This window comes from Doryrhamphus excisus, linkage group LG21 (assembly GCF_037039965.1).
Source record: "Doryrhamphus excisus strain RoL-2023G ecotype Guam linkage group LG21, RoL_Dexc_Guam_v1.1, whole genome shotgun sequence".
Taxonomy (NCBI): Eukaryota; Metazoa; Chordata; class Actinopteri; order Syngnathiformes; family Syngnathidae; genus Doryrhamphus; species Doryrhamphus excisus.
In genome coordinates this window covers 10724861-10740328 of record NC_136377.1, presented here as the reverse complement: position 1 = coordinate 10740328, position 15468 = coordinate 10724861, and the positions used below count along the sequence as shown (strand labels likewise).

General features: G+C 42.2%; 3 protein-coding genes across 8 annotated transcripts; 1 reads left to right on the top strand and 2 right to left on the bottom strand.

The window, feature by feature from the left end:
- Positions 1–644: 644 nt before the first annotated feature.
- tcnba (transcobalamin beta a) lies at positions 645–4663 on the top strand. The gene is made up of 4 exons (XM_078787682.1): positions 645–876; positions 3025–3166; positions 3248–3381; positions 4308–4663. The coding sequence occupies exons 1-4, from the start codon at positions 801–803 to the stop codon at positions 4373–4375; spliced, it is 420 nt and encodes a 139-aa protein (XP_078643808.1). The 5' UTR covers positions 645–800; the 3' UTR covers positions 4376–4663.
- hinfp (histone H4 transcription factor) lies at positions 3494–11029 on the bottom strand. 6 transcript variants are annotated; one of them, XM_078787677.1, is made up of 13 exons: positions 10590–11029; positions 9472–9698; positions 9256–9367; positions 9010–9162; positions 8858–8935; positions 8412–8532; positions 8097–8235; positions 7893–8017; positions 5831–7822; positions 5604–5771; positions 5333–5533; positions 4971–5025; positions 3494–3650 (listed from the first exon to the last, which is right to left on the bottom strand). In XM_078787677.1, the coding sequence occupies exons 1-9, from the start codon at positions 10747–10749 to the stop codon at positions 7486–7488; spliced, it is 1452 nt and encodes a 483-aa protein (XP_078643803.1). In that variant the 5' UTR covers positions 10750–11029; the 3' UTR covers positions 3494–3650; positions 4971–5025; positions 5333–5533; positions 5604–5771; positions 5831–7485. The 6 variants fall into 6 exon arrangements, with proteins under 6 accessions (XP_078643803.1, XP_078643805.1, XP_078643806.1 ...); XM_078787679.1 differs by lacking the exon at positions 3494–3650 and having other exon boundaries at positions 4913–5025; positions 5831–5998; positions 6111–7822; XM_078787680.1 differs by lacking the exon at positions 3494–3650 and having other exon boundaries at positions 4913–5025; positions 5831–5995; positions 6111–7822.
- A 231-nt stretch (positions 11030–11260) lies between these two features.
- Positions 11261–15232, bottom strand: dpagt1 (dolichyl-phosphate (UDP-N-acetylglucosamine) N-acetylglucosaminephosphotransferase 1 (GlcNAc-1-P transferase)). Its single transcript, XM_058088126.2, has 9 exons — positions 14770–15232; positions 14572–14692; positions 14281–14494; positions 13549–13695; positions 13371–13455; positions 13102–13290; positions 12919–13006; positions 12182–12337; positions 11261–12111 (listed from the first exon to the last, which is right to left on the bottom strand). Exons 1-9 carry the CDS (start codon positions 14922–14924, stop codon positions 12046–12048), a joined length of 1221 nt encoding a protein of 406 aa, XP_057944109.2. The 5' UTR covers positions 14925–15232; the 3' UTR covers positions 11261–12045.
- Positions 15233–15468: the final 236 nt, after the last annotated feature.

Here is a 15468-nt window from a genome sequence, read left to right as displayed (position 1 = left end):
CGACCCTTGTGAAGATAAACAGTACAGAAAATGGATGGATGGATGTTTCATGTTACACTGTTGTCCTTGTTATGCATTCAGTATACTAAGTATGCAAATAATACATATAGTTATGATTAAAACGTGCATGGTTACAGTATAGGGGCCGTAGCACTGCCAAAGTGCCCGTGTGTTGCTCAATGTGTGTACAGGGGTAGTGTGGCTCGGTTTTTGCTATTTATTTGTGCCATAGGGTCATATGAAAACTGACATATACAGAAACTGAGACAATTTTTCCCATACAAAACAATGGCAAATAATTATAATCGACATATGGCAGGGTCAAATTCAACCTTCTTTATCAAGTTGCTGACACTCACTCCTTTCTATGGCTCCATGGCAGGTTATTTTGTGTTATTTTGCAGAACAATTAAGTACAGGGAAAACAGACTGGTTTGTTCCGTGCAACATTGCCCAAAAACCAAGACAACATAGTTCCAGTGGAAGTTCCATTGCAAATTGTATATTGTATAGTGACTCATATAAAAAGAGTTGGAAGTTGAACACCACGTACAAGTTCCCTCTATTATTTAACATCAAAGGCCATATCTGGGTTACATAATGATATATTTGCCCTGTGGAAATAAAGACTGTGTGTTTGCCTGTAGGTTTAAGATTGCAGGTATAAGCTCTTTTTGTATTAATCATAGAAATGATTCATACCGACATACAAACAGAAAGAATGACATTTGGTGTTGACTGTACAAACTAGGGTTGGGCATATAAAGTGGAAGCGAGTGGTAGGGAAAGAATCACACAAGATGGCATCAACAAGAATGACTCTGCTCTTCATGGGCCTTCTGCTGTTTTCCATTCAAGAGGCACTCACAAATGGAGGTAAATGTTATATGTGATAGAAAAAGTAAAAAGCGGCTAAGTTACTTGCTTTAGGGACAACATTTTACAAATCTCTCAGAACAGTGCAGTGCAGTTCCATACAGTATTACAGCTCTCAAACTTCTAAAGTTTGCAGACGACGCCACTGGGTCAGCTATACAGTGAAGAAAATAAGTATTTGAACACCCTGCTATTTTGCTATTTCTCCCACTTAGAAATCATGGAGGGGTCTGAAATTTTCATCGTAGGTGCATGTCCACTGTGAGAGAGATAAACTAAAAAGAAAAATCCAGAAATCACAATGCATGATTTTTTAACAATTTATTTGTGTGATACAGCTGCTAATAAGTATTTGAACACCTGAGAAAATGAATGTTAATATTTGGTACAGTAGCCTTTGTTTGCTATTACAGAGGTCAAACGTTTCCTGTAGTTTTTCACCAGGTTTGCACACACTGCAGGAGGGATCTTGGCCCACTCCTCCACACAGATCTTCTCTAGATCAGTCAGGTTTCTGGGCTGTCGCTGAGAAACACAGAGTTTGAGCTCCCTCCAAAGATTTTCGATTGGGTTCAGGTCTGGAGACTGGCTGGGCCATGCTAGAACCTTGATATGCTTCTTACGGAGCCACTCCTTGGTTTTCCTGGCTGTGTGCTTCGGGTCGTTGTCGTGTTGGAAGACCCAGCCACGACCCATCTTCAATGCTCTGACAGAGGGAAGGAGGTTGTTCCCCAAAATCTCACAATACACGGCCCCAGTCATCCTCTCTTTAATGCAGTGCACTCGTCCTGTCCCATGTGCAGAAAAACACCCCCAAAGCATGATGCTACCACCCCCATGCTTCACAGTAGGGATGGTGTTCTTCGGATTGTACTCTTCATTCTTCTTCCTCCAAACACGCTTATTGGAATTATGACCAAAAAGTTCTATTTTGGTCTCATCTGACCATAAAACTTTCTCCCATGACTCCTCTGTATCATCCAAATGGTCATATGCAAACTTAAGACGGGCCTTGACATGTGCTGGTTTAAGCAGGGGAACCTTTCGTGCCATGCATGATTTCACATCATGACGTCTTAGTGTATTACCTACAGTAACCTTGGAAACGGTGGTCCCAGCTCTTTTCAGGTCATTGACCAAGTCCTGTCGTGTAGTTCTGGGCTGATTCCTCACCTTTCTTAGAATCATTGAGACCCCACGAGGTGATATCTTGCATGGGGCTCCACTCCGATTGAGATTGACCGTCATGTTTAGCTTCTTCCATTTTCTAATGATAGCTCCAACAGTGGACCTTTTTTCACCAAGCTGCTTGGTAATTGCTCCGTAGCCCTTTCCAGCCTTGTGGAGGTGTACAATTTTGTCTCTGGTGTCTTTGGACAGCTCTTTGGTCTTCGCCATGTTACAAGTTAAAGTCTTACTGATTGTATGGGGTGGACAGGTGTCTTTATGCAGCTAACGACCTCAAACAGGTGCATCTGATTCAGGATGATACATGGAGTGCAGGTGGACTTCTAATGGGCAGACTAACAGGTCTTTCAGGGTCAGAATTCTAGATGATACACAGGTGTTCAAATACTTATTAGCAGCTGTATCACACAAATAAATTGTTAAAAAATCATGCATTGTGATTTCTGGATTTTTCTTTTTAGTTTATCTCTCTCACAGTGGACATGCACCTACGATGAAAATTTCAGACCCCTCCATGATTTCTAAGTGGGAGAAATAGCAAAATAGCAGGGTGTTCAAATACTTATTTTCTTCACTGTAGCACAATCTGGCACAGGACATGTTAAAGACGGTCAAGATTGGAGATTTCAGGAAACATTTTTGCAGCCCTGTGTCGGTCATCAAGACCTTCAAATTCCTGGCATTCGTAGTCCCTTAGCACCTGAAGTAGGGGGCTAACATCAATTGCATTCTCAAAAAAGGTCCAGCAGAGGATGAACTCGCTTCCACAGGAGCTGATGAGGCAGTTTTACTCAGCAGTCACTCAATCAGTTCTATGTTTATCCATCACAGTCTGGTTTGGTAGCTTGCTGTTGTAGAGGAAGATGCTTTTTCATTATTTTAAGTACAAGAGTACACATTGCTTGTGTACTCTGCCAATAAAGATAATTCTGATACAGATGTGACTCTAATGTTATGCAGGTCAGAAGTCTCTTCCCATCAGGCTGTCTGTGGTGAACGACTTGTCCAACATGACTCCTGAGACCTATTTCACCTCAGTCGTGCCGAAAGGGGTGCTGCTAGGTGCTATGAGGAGAATCCAGGAAACACAGCCTGAATTCCTGTATAACGACCGTACACCCCATAGATCTGCTTTCATACCAGTATACGTAACCATGCTGCTCTAATTGCACGCATCCACCAGGTTCACAGTGACAGAGGACCCCAACTTTGGTCTGTTTTTGGAGAGTGTGAACGGCGTGGCTGGAAATGAGAAGGATCAAACTTACTGGGAGATTCTGTCAGAAGACGCCGGGGAGTACACGCGCTTGGATGTGGGTGAGTGCCATCCCCAGAGTGCGTTACATCCGAGGACCACTTAATGAGCTGTAATGAAGCAAGGGATTTTGCTTTTCATCAACTCACTGCTGCGGGACACACATTAGTGGGTGTGGCCATTTCAACTTAATATAGTGGTGGAATAAATTAAAACATACTGTTTAGGAAATCCAAGGAAATACAGCTGGAGTAGGTGCTGATGCTGGAAGATCTAGAAAGCTTTCTGTGAGGGTTATCGTGTATAGGAGTCCACAATTCAATACAAAGGGCTGAAATTGAGCACAATAAGTCCCCCTTAAGCAGATTTCAAGCATAAAAGTAGATGAATTAAATCAAATGCAAATAAAAGGCATTAACAAGATGCGTTCAAATTGCAAATGTAGTAGTCTACACTGCTCAGTAGGTGTCAGTAACTTGAATATTCGGCGAGACCAGCACGCGAATTGCAACAGGCTTTAGTTATATCACAAACAGCACAGTAATAATAAATAATCATAATACAGGCTACTGTTACAGTTGTAATCCATGCTAAGCTAAAACTCAAGTCTGAACCCCCAATGTCACTTCCTGTTGTCCACATATATGCAACACTTTCACAAGTAATACAAATGTTAAAGTGACCATATGGGTATTATTATATGTTTAGAGGGCTTTACAAAAGGCGACAAAACTGAAAGATAAGGAATATAAATAAGGGTCCTACTTTGAAATGCACATATCACAACTTGACTTTTGTCCAATCCTGATGAGACCCCCCCCCCCCCAACTGTGTTTTACTTACTCTTTCATGATAAAAAGCAATTCATTGGCTGTTGCCACCGCCACCCCCTTTTTTGGTTGTGTATTATACACAAGCTGGGAAGGAACACAGTGTCATTTCCTTTTAAAATATACAAACTAACATATTTGTTCATTTGTCTGTACAGGAATCGGATGCTATACCCCATCAGAAAATGAACACATCGTGCTGAGGTTCAGTACTTGGTCCAAATAGATTCAAGAGACCTTCAGAGTGAAGTAGAAGAAGTCACATGACTGTTGTGGTTTCCTTTTTTTCTTTAATGGCTTATGTTTTAGGAAAGTTGATGAGTGCTGTGATGTGGCTGAGTAGGAGTTACGAAAAGAAACAGCAGCCTCTGGTGGTTAACACTGATAACACATGATCATTAGGTACAGACTCTGCATTTTACAAGCCAGTGTTGAGACCAATACAATATATTTCACATTTATCAATAAAAGCTGAAAATAAAAATTCATTCTCTTTCAAAAAATAAACAGCAATCCATAATATTGCTTCCGTGTTAAATGTGTTCCCTGAGCTTCCAGAGTGGAGCTCCTCCTTTTTTGCAATGAGATTAAGGTTTCAGCTCCCAGAGGAACAGATGGAGCAGGAGCAGGAGCTACTAATATAAATGCATTCACTCCTCTCTGGTGTGTCCAGCCCATAGAAATGTATAGAAACACACTAATGATACACTATGTTGCACTGAATACCCAAAGAAAGGTGCATTTCACCACTTGGAAACCAAATAATATTGTCTCATCCAAACAAAAGATTGTAAAACAAAGTTGCTGTCATCAAACATTACCATGTGCATCCACATGTTGTCCATCTGATCTGATGCCGCGCTCAGCCTGTAGATACTGAAAACATAAAAAGAGATAAGGGTCATGCACATTGTGTAGGAGAGGATATTCATTTCAATTAAAAGGGCTCTAAATCGCAACATGACTGGTATCAAGGCAGAGATCCCCAGAGCATCAAGCACTTGGCAACAGTGGTGAAAATAAAAACACTCAACTACATTCAAAGTAATTGAGAGGCAGAGAGAAAGAGGATAAAGTGAAAGTTGGACAAAATAATGCATGTAACAACAGCAGTGCAGTTTTAAAGACAAACAGCCAAAACAGGGACAACAAAGCATCAGGTTAAGGTGGAGAAGCTACTCACAGCATGACAAAGCACAGTCACAGATGCAAGGGACACACTGAGCAAAGAAGCGCTTCCAGCCCGTCTCCTTCTTTTTGCAATTGTGTATCTGAGTGCAGCCTAGCTTGGGAGGCCCCGCGTAGCTCTTATATGCACAGGTGGAGTTGCACGTCCCGTTGAGTTCCCTCTCACTGATTTCAATGGAGCCCTTTTTGCACATCCCTACAAACAGGATGAAGAAGGCAGATAAGACTACATGAAGACCAAAAGGTGACTGGCAGTGTTTACCCACTTAGACAGGAAGGTTTGGGAGTCCAGAGGCCATTCGACTGGCAAGTTCTGGTCGCGTTTCCCACCAGAACGAAGCCAGGACGACAGGTGTACTTCACCACGGATCCCACCCACCAGTCATTTCCATACACGATGCCATTATAGTCCACATCTGGCCTCCCGCAGTTCACTACAACATTAAAAGCACATGCATGAGGATGTCATGTCACATTACTTGTCCAATGTTACCTCGGCACAGTGACTTGTATCCCAACCAGCAGCAGCTGGAGTCACCGCAGGGATCTCGTCTGAGCTCCTGGTGGCGGGCCTTGCAGCCTCCTAAGCAAAGTGGGGCTGTCCCCGTCCAGTAGATATCCCCTAAAAAATCTGGGTGTGGAATCCATTCTGTCTCACCTACTGGAAACACCGATTAGATTCTTTAAAAACAGAACAAAACATGCATCACATGGTAACCTGTCTTTCCCATAATGCAACAAACAAGCAAACACAGTAGCATAATAGATCTTACCACTACCTTCTACCTCCTCAATCCATTCAGACACCTGAAAATGTGCCTTCTGGAAAGACGCAAACACCAGCAGCAGCAGTGGATTAAAATTCATTGTATTTGCCTTCAGTCCAACTCTGCAGATCTGGAAACTCATGATGGTGTGCACTGAGGAGTCAACACATGGCCATCATTGCACATTAGCAGAGTGAAGAAGATGAGATGAGTCACACCTACACTAAGCTGTGTGCAGCCTAATCTTCCACACCACAATGCAAGATTGTGTGACTGAAGCACCGTGTCTGTCCTTTACATTTTAAAATCGGAATAGAACTTAATAGAACGGAATAGAAAACACCTGCATGAACACTTTAAAGTCAGCTCAAATCAGTTTTGATTATACATACACGGTTTGTTTGCATCAGCATTGATAGATAGGATTTAATTCTGAGATGTGATAAAGAAAAAGTACCACCAGGGGGCGCGGCAGGACGCAAGGACAAAAGTACAAAAGTACAAAAGACATGGAAGGAAAAACAAGCCTGGAATAACTAGTAAGAACTAACAAGAACTACGATACTTTTTTTTTTTTACAAAAGTGCCAAATCCAATACAATGGAGCCAACCTGAGTATTTTCATTTAAATTAAATACATACAGTATACATTACACATACATTGCAACGGGGTGCTTTGCATTGATATGACCCGAGCGGCTTCGGTGGTAAGTAGACTCCTTACAAAGAAGGCACATCGCTCTACCTTCATCAATAGTGCCGTTTTCAAAATGTAAATGTCCCATTAATTGGACTGACAACTCTCAAACGCTCGTTCATTTCATCACATCCCCTCACAGCTCCTCGCCTTGCCCTCCCAACTACTGCGGAAGCTTATCATCTTTAACAAGACCAAACACAATGATAGCCTATCAATGTCCACGTTAGGGTGTGACTGAACATTGTTGTCCACCCACAAGCAACTCAACAGACCAGTTTGCATCCCGTTTTTCATAAAAAAGGCAAATTATATACAGAAACTGTAAAGTTAGAAATTAAAAATGACTTTCATTGTGGTGATGTACCTAATGTTACATCCAAGGAGTGTATACTATATTTTACTAGATGGCAATTCGGCAAGTTGTAAAAAAACTTTTATTTAAATTACAATGTATTCTGTTAAGTTTGATTTTACAGAAGATGACAGGACATATGTGAGGATGCTATACAGTAGGTCAAACGTCCCGGATGACTTGAAAATAATCTAGTTGTCCACAATTTTGGCAAACAAGGCAAATCAAAATAAAAACAGACCGTAATATAGTCTGATTATGTACATCAATACTTTACAATTATTACAATCCACCCACAAAAGCCAATGCAGACCTACTGGTGGAGGATGTCAAGCAGTCTGCAACTCGTGTTCCTGAGCAGTATCATGATACTGCAACATCAAAGTGCTGTCCACTACTTGCGTCAAACCTCCGGTGAGAACGTACAACATGCCCGCTTCCTGAGCGCTCTCCTCGCCAACGCTGGCGGGCGCGTCCGTCCTCTGCTCCTCTAACAGCAGCCCTCTGAGCTCTACCTGCATCTCTGAAGGAGCGGCCCTGGGAGCCTCTTCGCCCCCTTCCTCTTCCTGACGATTCTGCCTCTCTTGCATCAGCTGCTCGGTCAGCTCCACGCTCTCGTAACGGATCAGTTGCAGCCGCAAGAAGCCGTCATCGTGCTCCTTGTACCTGGTAGCAAGCGACATGGAGGCCATCAACACGTTGAAGCTTGAGAAATGTTTAATTCAGCAAGACATACCTGAATCTCGGGTGTCCAGACGGCCATTTGAATTGGTGTTTTTTGTGCAAATGTACAGTGAGGTTATTGCCTCTCGTGAAGCACTGATCGCACACATGGCACTTGTAGCGAGCTATAAAATTCCCCTGAAAATCAACAATGTGAGAGTACAGTAAATGTCTCGCATCACATCAACTACAATTAGCGATGATTGGCCCCTCATACCTCATGCTCCCTTTTTTGGTGAATCTTCAAGGTGCCAAGGGTGCGAGAGGAGAAACCACAGCCAGCGACGTCACAGTGGTAACCAGGCTCGCTGCTATGGCTGTCCAAGTGTTTACGCAGATCCACCAGATTCTTACAGCTGGACCATGAAGAACGACATCATGGTCAGGCTTTCCCCCCGCCCGATATGAGGGTGATTATATTCACTAGCATTTGTATGCATTTCTACCATACCAGTCTTTAAATACACATATTTATTAGCCTTATAAAAATATACTTTATATCAAAGCGGCCACCGTCGGAGGGAGTTATTACCTGTATTCGCAGTATTCACAACTGTATGGCTTCTCGTTACTGTGCCGGAATTTGATATGGTTGCGAAGCGCTGAAGGTGATGGACAAGTCATGTCACACAACGGACACTTGTAGTGGCTCACTATATCAACCAGACAAAAAGAAACATTCATTAGATTAAATGTTTTACTGCTGAAAGAAGTTCCATGTAATTAATATAATCCAAGTAGAATGAAACAGATTCAGGGAATTCATTACCATGGCAACACAAATGCAACAGGGGATGCTAACAGGTGCACAGATGGAACGCAATGGGTAATTGTAATGCTCCAAAAATTATTGGGTATGGAACTCAGTATAAACATAAGGCACAATTTGTGTTATGAAGCACTACTAATCTGAATATGTCAATGCATTATGAACAAAAAATGACACTGGCAACGAGGATCTGCAGAGTAGTGACTAACCATGCGTCCGCATGTGGTCTCTCAGGAGTCTCTCTGTCGCAAAACGTTTGGAACAGTGGGAGCACTGAAACCTTTGACCTACAGCAAACATTTCATCAATGTTATTTGAGAACTACAGTATATTATTGTGCATGTATATACTATACTGTCACCTTCCATGGCGCTCTGTCGAATGATGTGGTCAAAGAACTTTGTGTTGCTGGCATACATCCCTCCACAACCTGGGCACGCCACGACCTTCTCCTGGGTGTGGCTGCGTAGATGCTCCCGTAACTTGGACCGTCCTTTAGCAGTGGCTTCGCAATCTGGGGAACCACAGAATTTAAGTAACTCATCACAGAAATGATTACACACTTGTTGAGACATTTGGGAGCTATAATCTTGAGATAATGATTTACCCTTCCATCCACAGCGTACTGGGAATTCACAGTCTCCGGCTGGTATGTCCATGGACAAGCTGTGCAGCTCCACATGTCGGTAGAACCACTCCGGGTTCTCATAAGGTGGTTGCTATAACAAAGAGAAGAACAATCAAGTCTTTAAATGTTACATTTCTCATAATGATACATTGCAAGGGATCAAACATTAGCATTTTAGCAGAATGCCAGGCTTACCTCGCACTCTTCCCACTGGCAGACAAAATTGTCAGGGATTTCAGGAACGATGTTGTGGTTCTGGTAACCGATCGAGCAGGTTCCAATTTTGCGCTGACCGTTGAGCACCTGCTGACCCAGCTGCTTCAGCTTGGTGTGGTAACAGTGAAAGTAGAGATGCCGCCGGAACTCTTCAGGACCCTCCACAGAGCAGAACCCACAGTCTCTCCAAAGACAGTTTCTCTCGTCTGGTCAGAAAAGTTCAGATTAGTAAACGTCCTTAAAGTTACAGTCTTATTAGTAGTATTTATTCTCTGGAGTGGGCACTTTTTTAAGAGCAGTGGCGTCTGCAGTGATGTGGACTTTGCACAGGTCCATTGTGGTGAAGAGGGAGCTGAGCTGAAAAGCAACACTCTCAATTTACTAGTCAATCTACGTCCCTACCCTCACCTGTGGTTTATGAGCTTTTTAGTAGTGACCAAAAGGCCAAGGTCGCGGGTACAAGCAGCTGAAATGAGTTTCCCCCATAGGGTGGCTGGGCTCTCCCTTAGAGATTAGGCAAGAAGCACTGTCATTCGGGAGAAATTCGGAGCAGAACCGCTGCTCCTCCGCATTGAGAATATACAGTTGAGGTGGCTTGGGCATCTGGTCAGGATACCTCAAGGATGCCCCGTTGGGGAGGTGTTGAGGGCTCGGGGAAGACCCAGGGCCCATTGGAAAGACTATGTCTCTCAACTGGCTTGGGAACGCCTCGGGATGCGGTGGGAGGAGCTGGAAGAAATGGCCAGGGTGAGGAAAGTCGGGAAGCCCTGACTTCCATCTTAGGCTGCTGCCCCTGAAACCCGACCTTGGATAAGCGATAGAAGGTGGATGCATAGAGGAACTAAGTACGTTGTGTACACAGTACTGTATTGTACTGTGTGCGATTTGGAACACAGCCCAAGACTTATGGAGTTGCATTCAGTCGGATGTACTGTACTGTAATGCTAAAAAAAATAGTTTTTCCTCATTCGTGTCTTTTAGAGTTGTGTATCACACCAAAGGCTGCTTTTGTTACCGTCACAGAGAGATAATCCACATCGTTAACTGTCGCAGTGTAGTTTCCAATGAATCATGCTGTTGTAGTGGTTCCAACTCACCCTCTGGTTCTTCTTCGTCCTCTTTGGCCATGTTCACAGCATTCAAGTGACCATCCACATGCTTGCAGAAATGTTCCATTTGACTGAACGATTCCTGACATGAACCCCACTCACATTCAAATTGCAGTTCTTTCTTTTGAAGTCGTTTGTTGGGAGGCATATTCTTTAAGTTTCGCTAAATTTAAAGCTAAAAACGCTGCGACAAATGTTGAGCACCACCTGTCATAATTGGGGTGCGAGGTAACTTTTTATACATTATTCAAAACACCCGTTAGCACTAATTGACACTCGTGGTAGAAGGTAAGGAAAATAGATGAAAACTATGGTGAAAAAACAAGCTCCATTGTAGATATTTTCCGTTGAGTAGCACAGAATTGATAAAAGAAGCAATGTTACTTTAAGCGGGCTGTACGGCGCTATAAACAGTGTCACAGAAACAAGAAAATATTTTGTTCCGCCTGTTAAATGTTCCGTCAAACACACCGTGCAGCAGATTGCGGCATTTATAGATAAATGTGTACTGTAATTATAAAGTTACTTGGTCACATTTTGCTATTTGCGTTGTACAGTATGAACAACTTGTCATCTTAAATCGTGTTTAAAATGACCCATGACAATATTTATATTGTTTCTCACCGTAAAGAACCCACACGCAAACAATAAATATGGTGCCGTGTCTCAGCCTTTATTTTACAGATTGTCAACCATATCTACAATCCCCATCATCATATTCGAACTTGGATTCCATAACGCAATAGTCCAGTGCTATTTGACATAACATGATCTCCTACATTATAACACCAGCTTTAATTTTTCAGTAACAAAGGTTGTTTCCCGCAGTAGTATAACACACTCTCATGTTGCATATTACCATCTTGCTCAAAATGGAAAACATTTACTTGAATCTTGTGTTCATACTTGGCTCTGTTGCTTGCTAACATGAACATTGAATGACTTAAGAAAATTAGCAAATCATTATTAAAGTAATATACACCCAATTAACACAACTTCTCCAGATGTTGAATAAAATGATGGCCAAAGAATTTAAGAGTTAATTTTCCTCTTATATTATCATCATGCACTAAATATTTTGGAGGAACCCACCATTTCAGTGACTTCAGTGGTTTAAACTCACTGCATTCCTTATAAACCCAGTAGAAAAATATAATTTTAGGGCGGAAGCATGATTACAACTCGACTATACTTTCCTGTTGGTGATTCATGAAAACGACACTGAAAGGTAGGGAAATAAAAACCAGTACATCATCTGTCATGATGTGGACATATTCTACTTAACTGTAATTTTACAGGATATGTGTCATATGTTACTGCAGTGTGAGAAACAAAGGTAACTGAGGTAATGCAGTCTTTAAAAAGGCACACAAACAATGAGCCTCAAAAGTAGTTCCAGGGGAAAGAGTTTCCCAGTCTGCAATCCCTCTGTGTTGAGAGTTATCTAGACGTCATAGAAGAGGCGCACCAGGTGGTAACGGATCCCGAAAGCCACTGCACTGCCCATCACCTGCACACATAAAAAAGTGAAATTCATGTTGTTTCGAAAGAACGTGTGCAGTGGTGTCTCCTGGTTTTACCTGTATGAGGAGCATGATGACAGTGAGACTTCTCTCATGAGTGGGGCCGAGGAACTTCAGCACCAGATTTATTATGGTCATATTGTTGCACTCGATGAATTCATCAGCTCCCTCTTGGCCTCTGCGCACCTCAAGGAGCTTCAATAACTCTGCAACCTTTCCAGGATAAAGATGTAAAAATGTATATTGCATTATACTGAGGGCAGTTTGAGATTATACTGTGCAGCAGATCCCCACATATTCCTGATTCAGCATTCATGGCTCAGAGAATTCACAGCTCTTTGGTCAAAAAAATTATTGGTGAGCACCTATACATTTTGTACTTAAGTGAATTTAATAAGAGTGAGAGTGATATTTATGGATTCAACATGGATCGTGCATTTAGCATTTAGTTTGTCAGCTTCCGCTGCTAGTGAACAATGACAACTGAAGAGAGAGGGTTCTGCAGCTGAATCAAATTGAATAATTCCAAGTAACTTTTATTGCAAATGTCAATCTGAAATCAGACCAGAAAGGCAACATCAAGTTAGCAGGGGGTTTGGGTGGGTAGGAGCGAGCGTGTGTTCAAAATAAACATTTTAGAGGACTATGAATGAACTCCGTGAAAAAGTGGGGATCTACTCTATTGTTGTTCTGATATTATCATTACAAAACTCTTCAATATTTAATCAGCTCTTGTATTGGATGTCATTTTATGTGTAATTGTACTTAATGTTGTGCATCTTCAAGCAATGTACCTGCAGAATGAGATGTCCTAGTTTAGAAAGGTCCTTTCTTTTGAATTTAGAATAGCTCATTCCAAGTTTTCCTGTTTCAGGGTTCAACCTTTCATGTGCATATAACAAAAATAAGGATAACATTAGATTATTATATCATTAAAGTTAGAATAGATTTGTATTTTAGTTGAGCAGCTGGCTTACCTGGGAAGTCTGTGTCTGGGACAGGGGACAATGTGGAAAAGCTGAGGCAAGGAATAGATAAAGTTAACCACTTGCGGAATGAAAAACAACAGCATTGTTTTGCTGAAGTGTCCCAGGATGCCAACAACAGCAAAGGTCATCCCTGCAAAGTAGCAGAAGGTGTCTCCTACAAACACAGATGAGGGGTACCTGTGACAAAAATAGGTTGGAGGATGACAAGAATATAAAAACAATTCAGTTTGCCTGCCTAAGTAGGAGAGGTGACATACCAGTTGTGATAAAAAAGCGCTAATGTAGTGAAGAAGAACGGTATCATGAAGTAGAGTGAGAAAACATGGTCACTGTGGTAGTCACCTGAAATGTTAAAAAAACACAACAAAGCAAACTAACTGTTGATCCAGTAACATTTTTGCATCAGTGTGTTGTGTATAATCAAATAGCACTCGCCACTGAGCTCCAGTAAGTTGAAGACGATGATGGAGCCAGAGATAAACAGAGCTTGACCTGACTCGATGCCATTAATGCCAGCCAGGATGTTAATGGCATTGGTACAGAATACTGCCAGCATTCCCATGTAGACATAGTAGAGAATACCTGTCAAACAAGAGGTGCATGTGAGACATGGGCCAGCACTACTGATTATGAAGGCCCATAGCAGATTATATGACATGATAATAGACTGTTGGGAATGAATGAATAATTAATTAATTTCATCTAACAAATAATAGAATTAAATTATAAATGTAGGTCAATGAAGTGTAAAGTGTGTTTAGGCCAGCAGAGAAGGCGTTGCTGACTGTGACAACACTTCTTTCTCTTTCGGTTTTCCCTTCAGGGGTCGCCACAGCAAATCAATCTCCTCCATCCAACCCTGTCCTCCTTCGCTAACATCCATAAACCTCCTCTTTGGTCTTCCTCTACGCCTCCTACCTGGCAGCTCTAAACACAACATCGTTCTACCAAAATATTCACTATCTCTCCTCTGACACACACCACTTTCTTTGCTAGCTCTAAAAGAGGCTATAGCTCTCTGTCAGTCCCAACTGAGGGTTATCATCTTTGCAAAGGCAAAAATCGACACCAATCTTGTATTGTATCTCATGAATCATTACAGATGTACCTGTGGTAACATGCTGTGGTTGGAGGTGCTTGTAAAAACCCCAAACAAACCAAACTCACCTAGATCGAGGTGCAGCCCAAGCAGTGCTCTGAATGGTTTGGGCACCACAATAACCGTGTTGCCAAAGTTGGTGAAATACACCATGAGCAGAGGAAGGGAAGCCATGGTAGGAAGAAGGAGCTTGTGTCTCCATCGCAGGTTGAGCACATCATCAGCAAAACCCAGGAAGATCATGCAACAGATGGCCAGCAGCGCACCTATGAGCTGCACAAACTGAACAGGCACAGAATGGGAGAGTGAGCTGATAGTTGAAACAAAGCCATAAGTTTGGATGGTGTGTGTCTAGTAACCTCATCGTGTGGGAAGCCATTGCACTGATCTCCTACAAAGCAGCTGATGAAAGGCACTGGGATGAAGCAGAAGAGGATAATGAGGAAGACCGTCCCACTGATGACACCCTGAGACTCTGGACTAGAGAAGAGAGACATGAGATACCGGGTACTTGTATTTGTTCTAAATACAATCCTCACAGCAAATACATTACTTACACTTGATTTTTGGTCACTTTGTTTAGGTCCATCCCGTACAATCTGGCCGATATGAAATGGTCTTTGAAAGCCGGAATCAGCTTCAGTGTGGCCATGCACCCCAGTGCTGACATGAAGCAATTGATCGCCAGTGGTAGGAAAGGCGATGGCGGCATGTTTTTTTATGTTTTGGTGCTTCTTCTCAGGCTGACAAGTCACCGAACTAGCTAATGTCGCGTTGCCCTCTCAGTCGCTCTCTGAACAAGATGCAGCTTTCTCCACTCAGATATAAACACGTCATGCTGACATTTTAACACAATGTACTCCTACAAAAAATGCGGAAAAGAGGAACAATAGCGCAACAAAACACATTATTAACCCATACCAGGTGCCTTTGTAGGTTTTATGCCAATATGTTTAGCAAAACACCACCAGTTTCACTGTCCTGTTCCGAGTTGCAGTTGGATTGTATACCTCCGGTTACATTTTCAAAATAAAGCACACACTGTACAGATTTACATATACTATTGTGTTTATTTCCATATATCTTACTTATATATATATCAAATACATGTATTGGACTTTTTCATAACAACACCGAAAACAGGTTCCTCGTCGTCTCTGAGTGCAGTAAGGGGATTCTCTATGTACTTTTATTTTGAAGGCATGTTTTCCTTTTTCGTTTCGCCATTTGCGGTCCCGACCCTCCAGCGCCTCCTG

Coding starts and splice junctions, on each gene's coding strand:
- tcnba (XM_078787682.1), top strand. CDS start 801: ATGGCATCAACAAGAATGACTCTGCTCTTCATGGGCCTTCTGCTGTTT. Junction 877..3,024: donor AGAGGCACTCACAAATGGAG/GTAAATGTTATA, acceptor AATGTTATGCAG/GTCAGAAGTCTCTTCCCATC. Junction 3,167..3,247: donor GAAACACAGCCTGAATTCCT/GTATAACGACCG, acceptor CGCATCCACCAG/GTTCACAGTGACAGAGGACC.
- hinfp (XM_078787677.1), bottom strand. CDS start 10,749: ATGCCTCCCAACAAACGACTTCAAAAGAAAGAACTGCAATTTGAATGT. Junction 8,936..9,009: donor TCGACAGAGCGCCATGGAAG/GTGACAGTATAG, acceptor TGTTTGCTGTAG/GTCAAAGGTTTCAGTGCTCC. Junction 8,236..8,411: donor TGTGAATACTGCGAATACAG/GTAATAACTCCC, acceptor TTCATGGTCCAG/CTGTAAGAATCTGGTGGATC.
- dpagt1 (XM_058088126.2), bottom strand. CDS start 14,924: ATGCCGCCATCGCCTTTCCTACCACTGGCGATCAATTGCTTCATGTCA. Junction 12,338..12,918: donor TAGGACATCTCATTCTGCAG/GTACATTGCTTG, acceptor TATCCTGGAAAG/GTTGCAGAGTTATTGAAGCT. Junction 12,112..12,181: donor TCATCATGCTCCTCATACAG/GTAAAACCAGGA, acceptor TTATGTGTGCAG/GTGATGGGCAGTGCAGTGGC.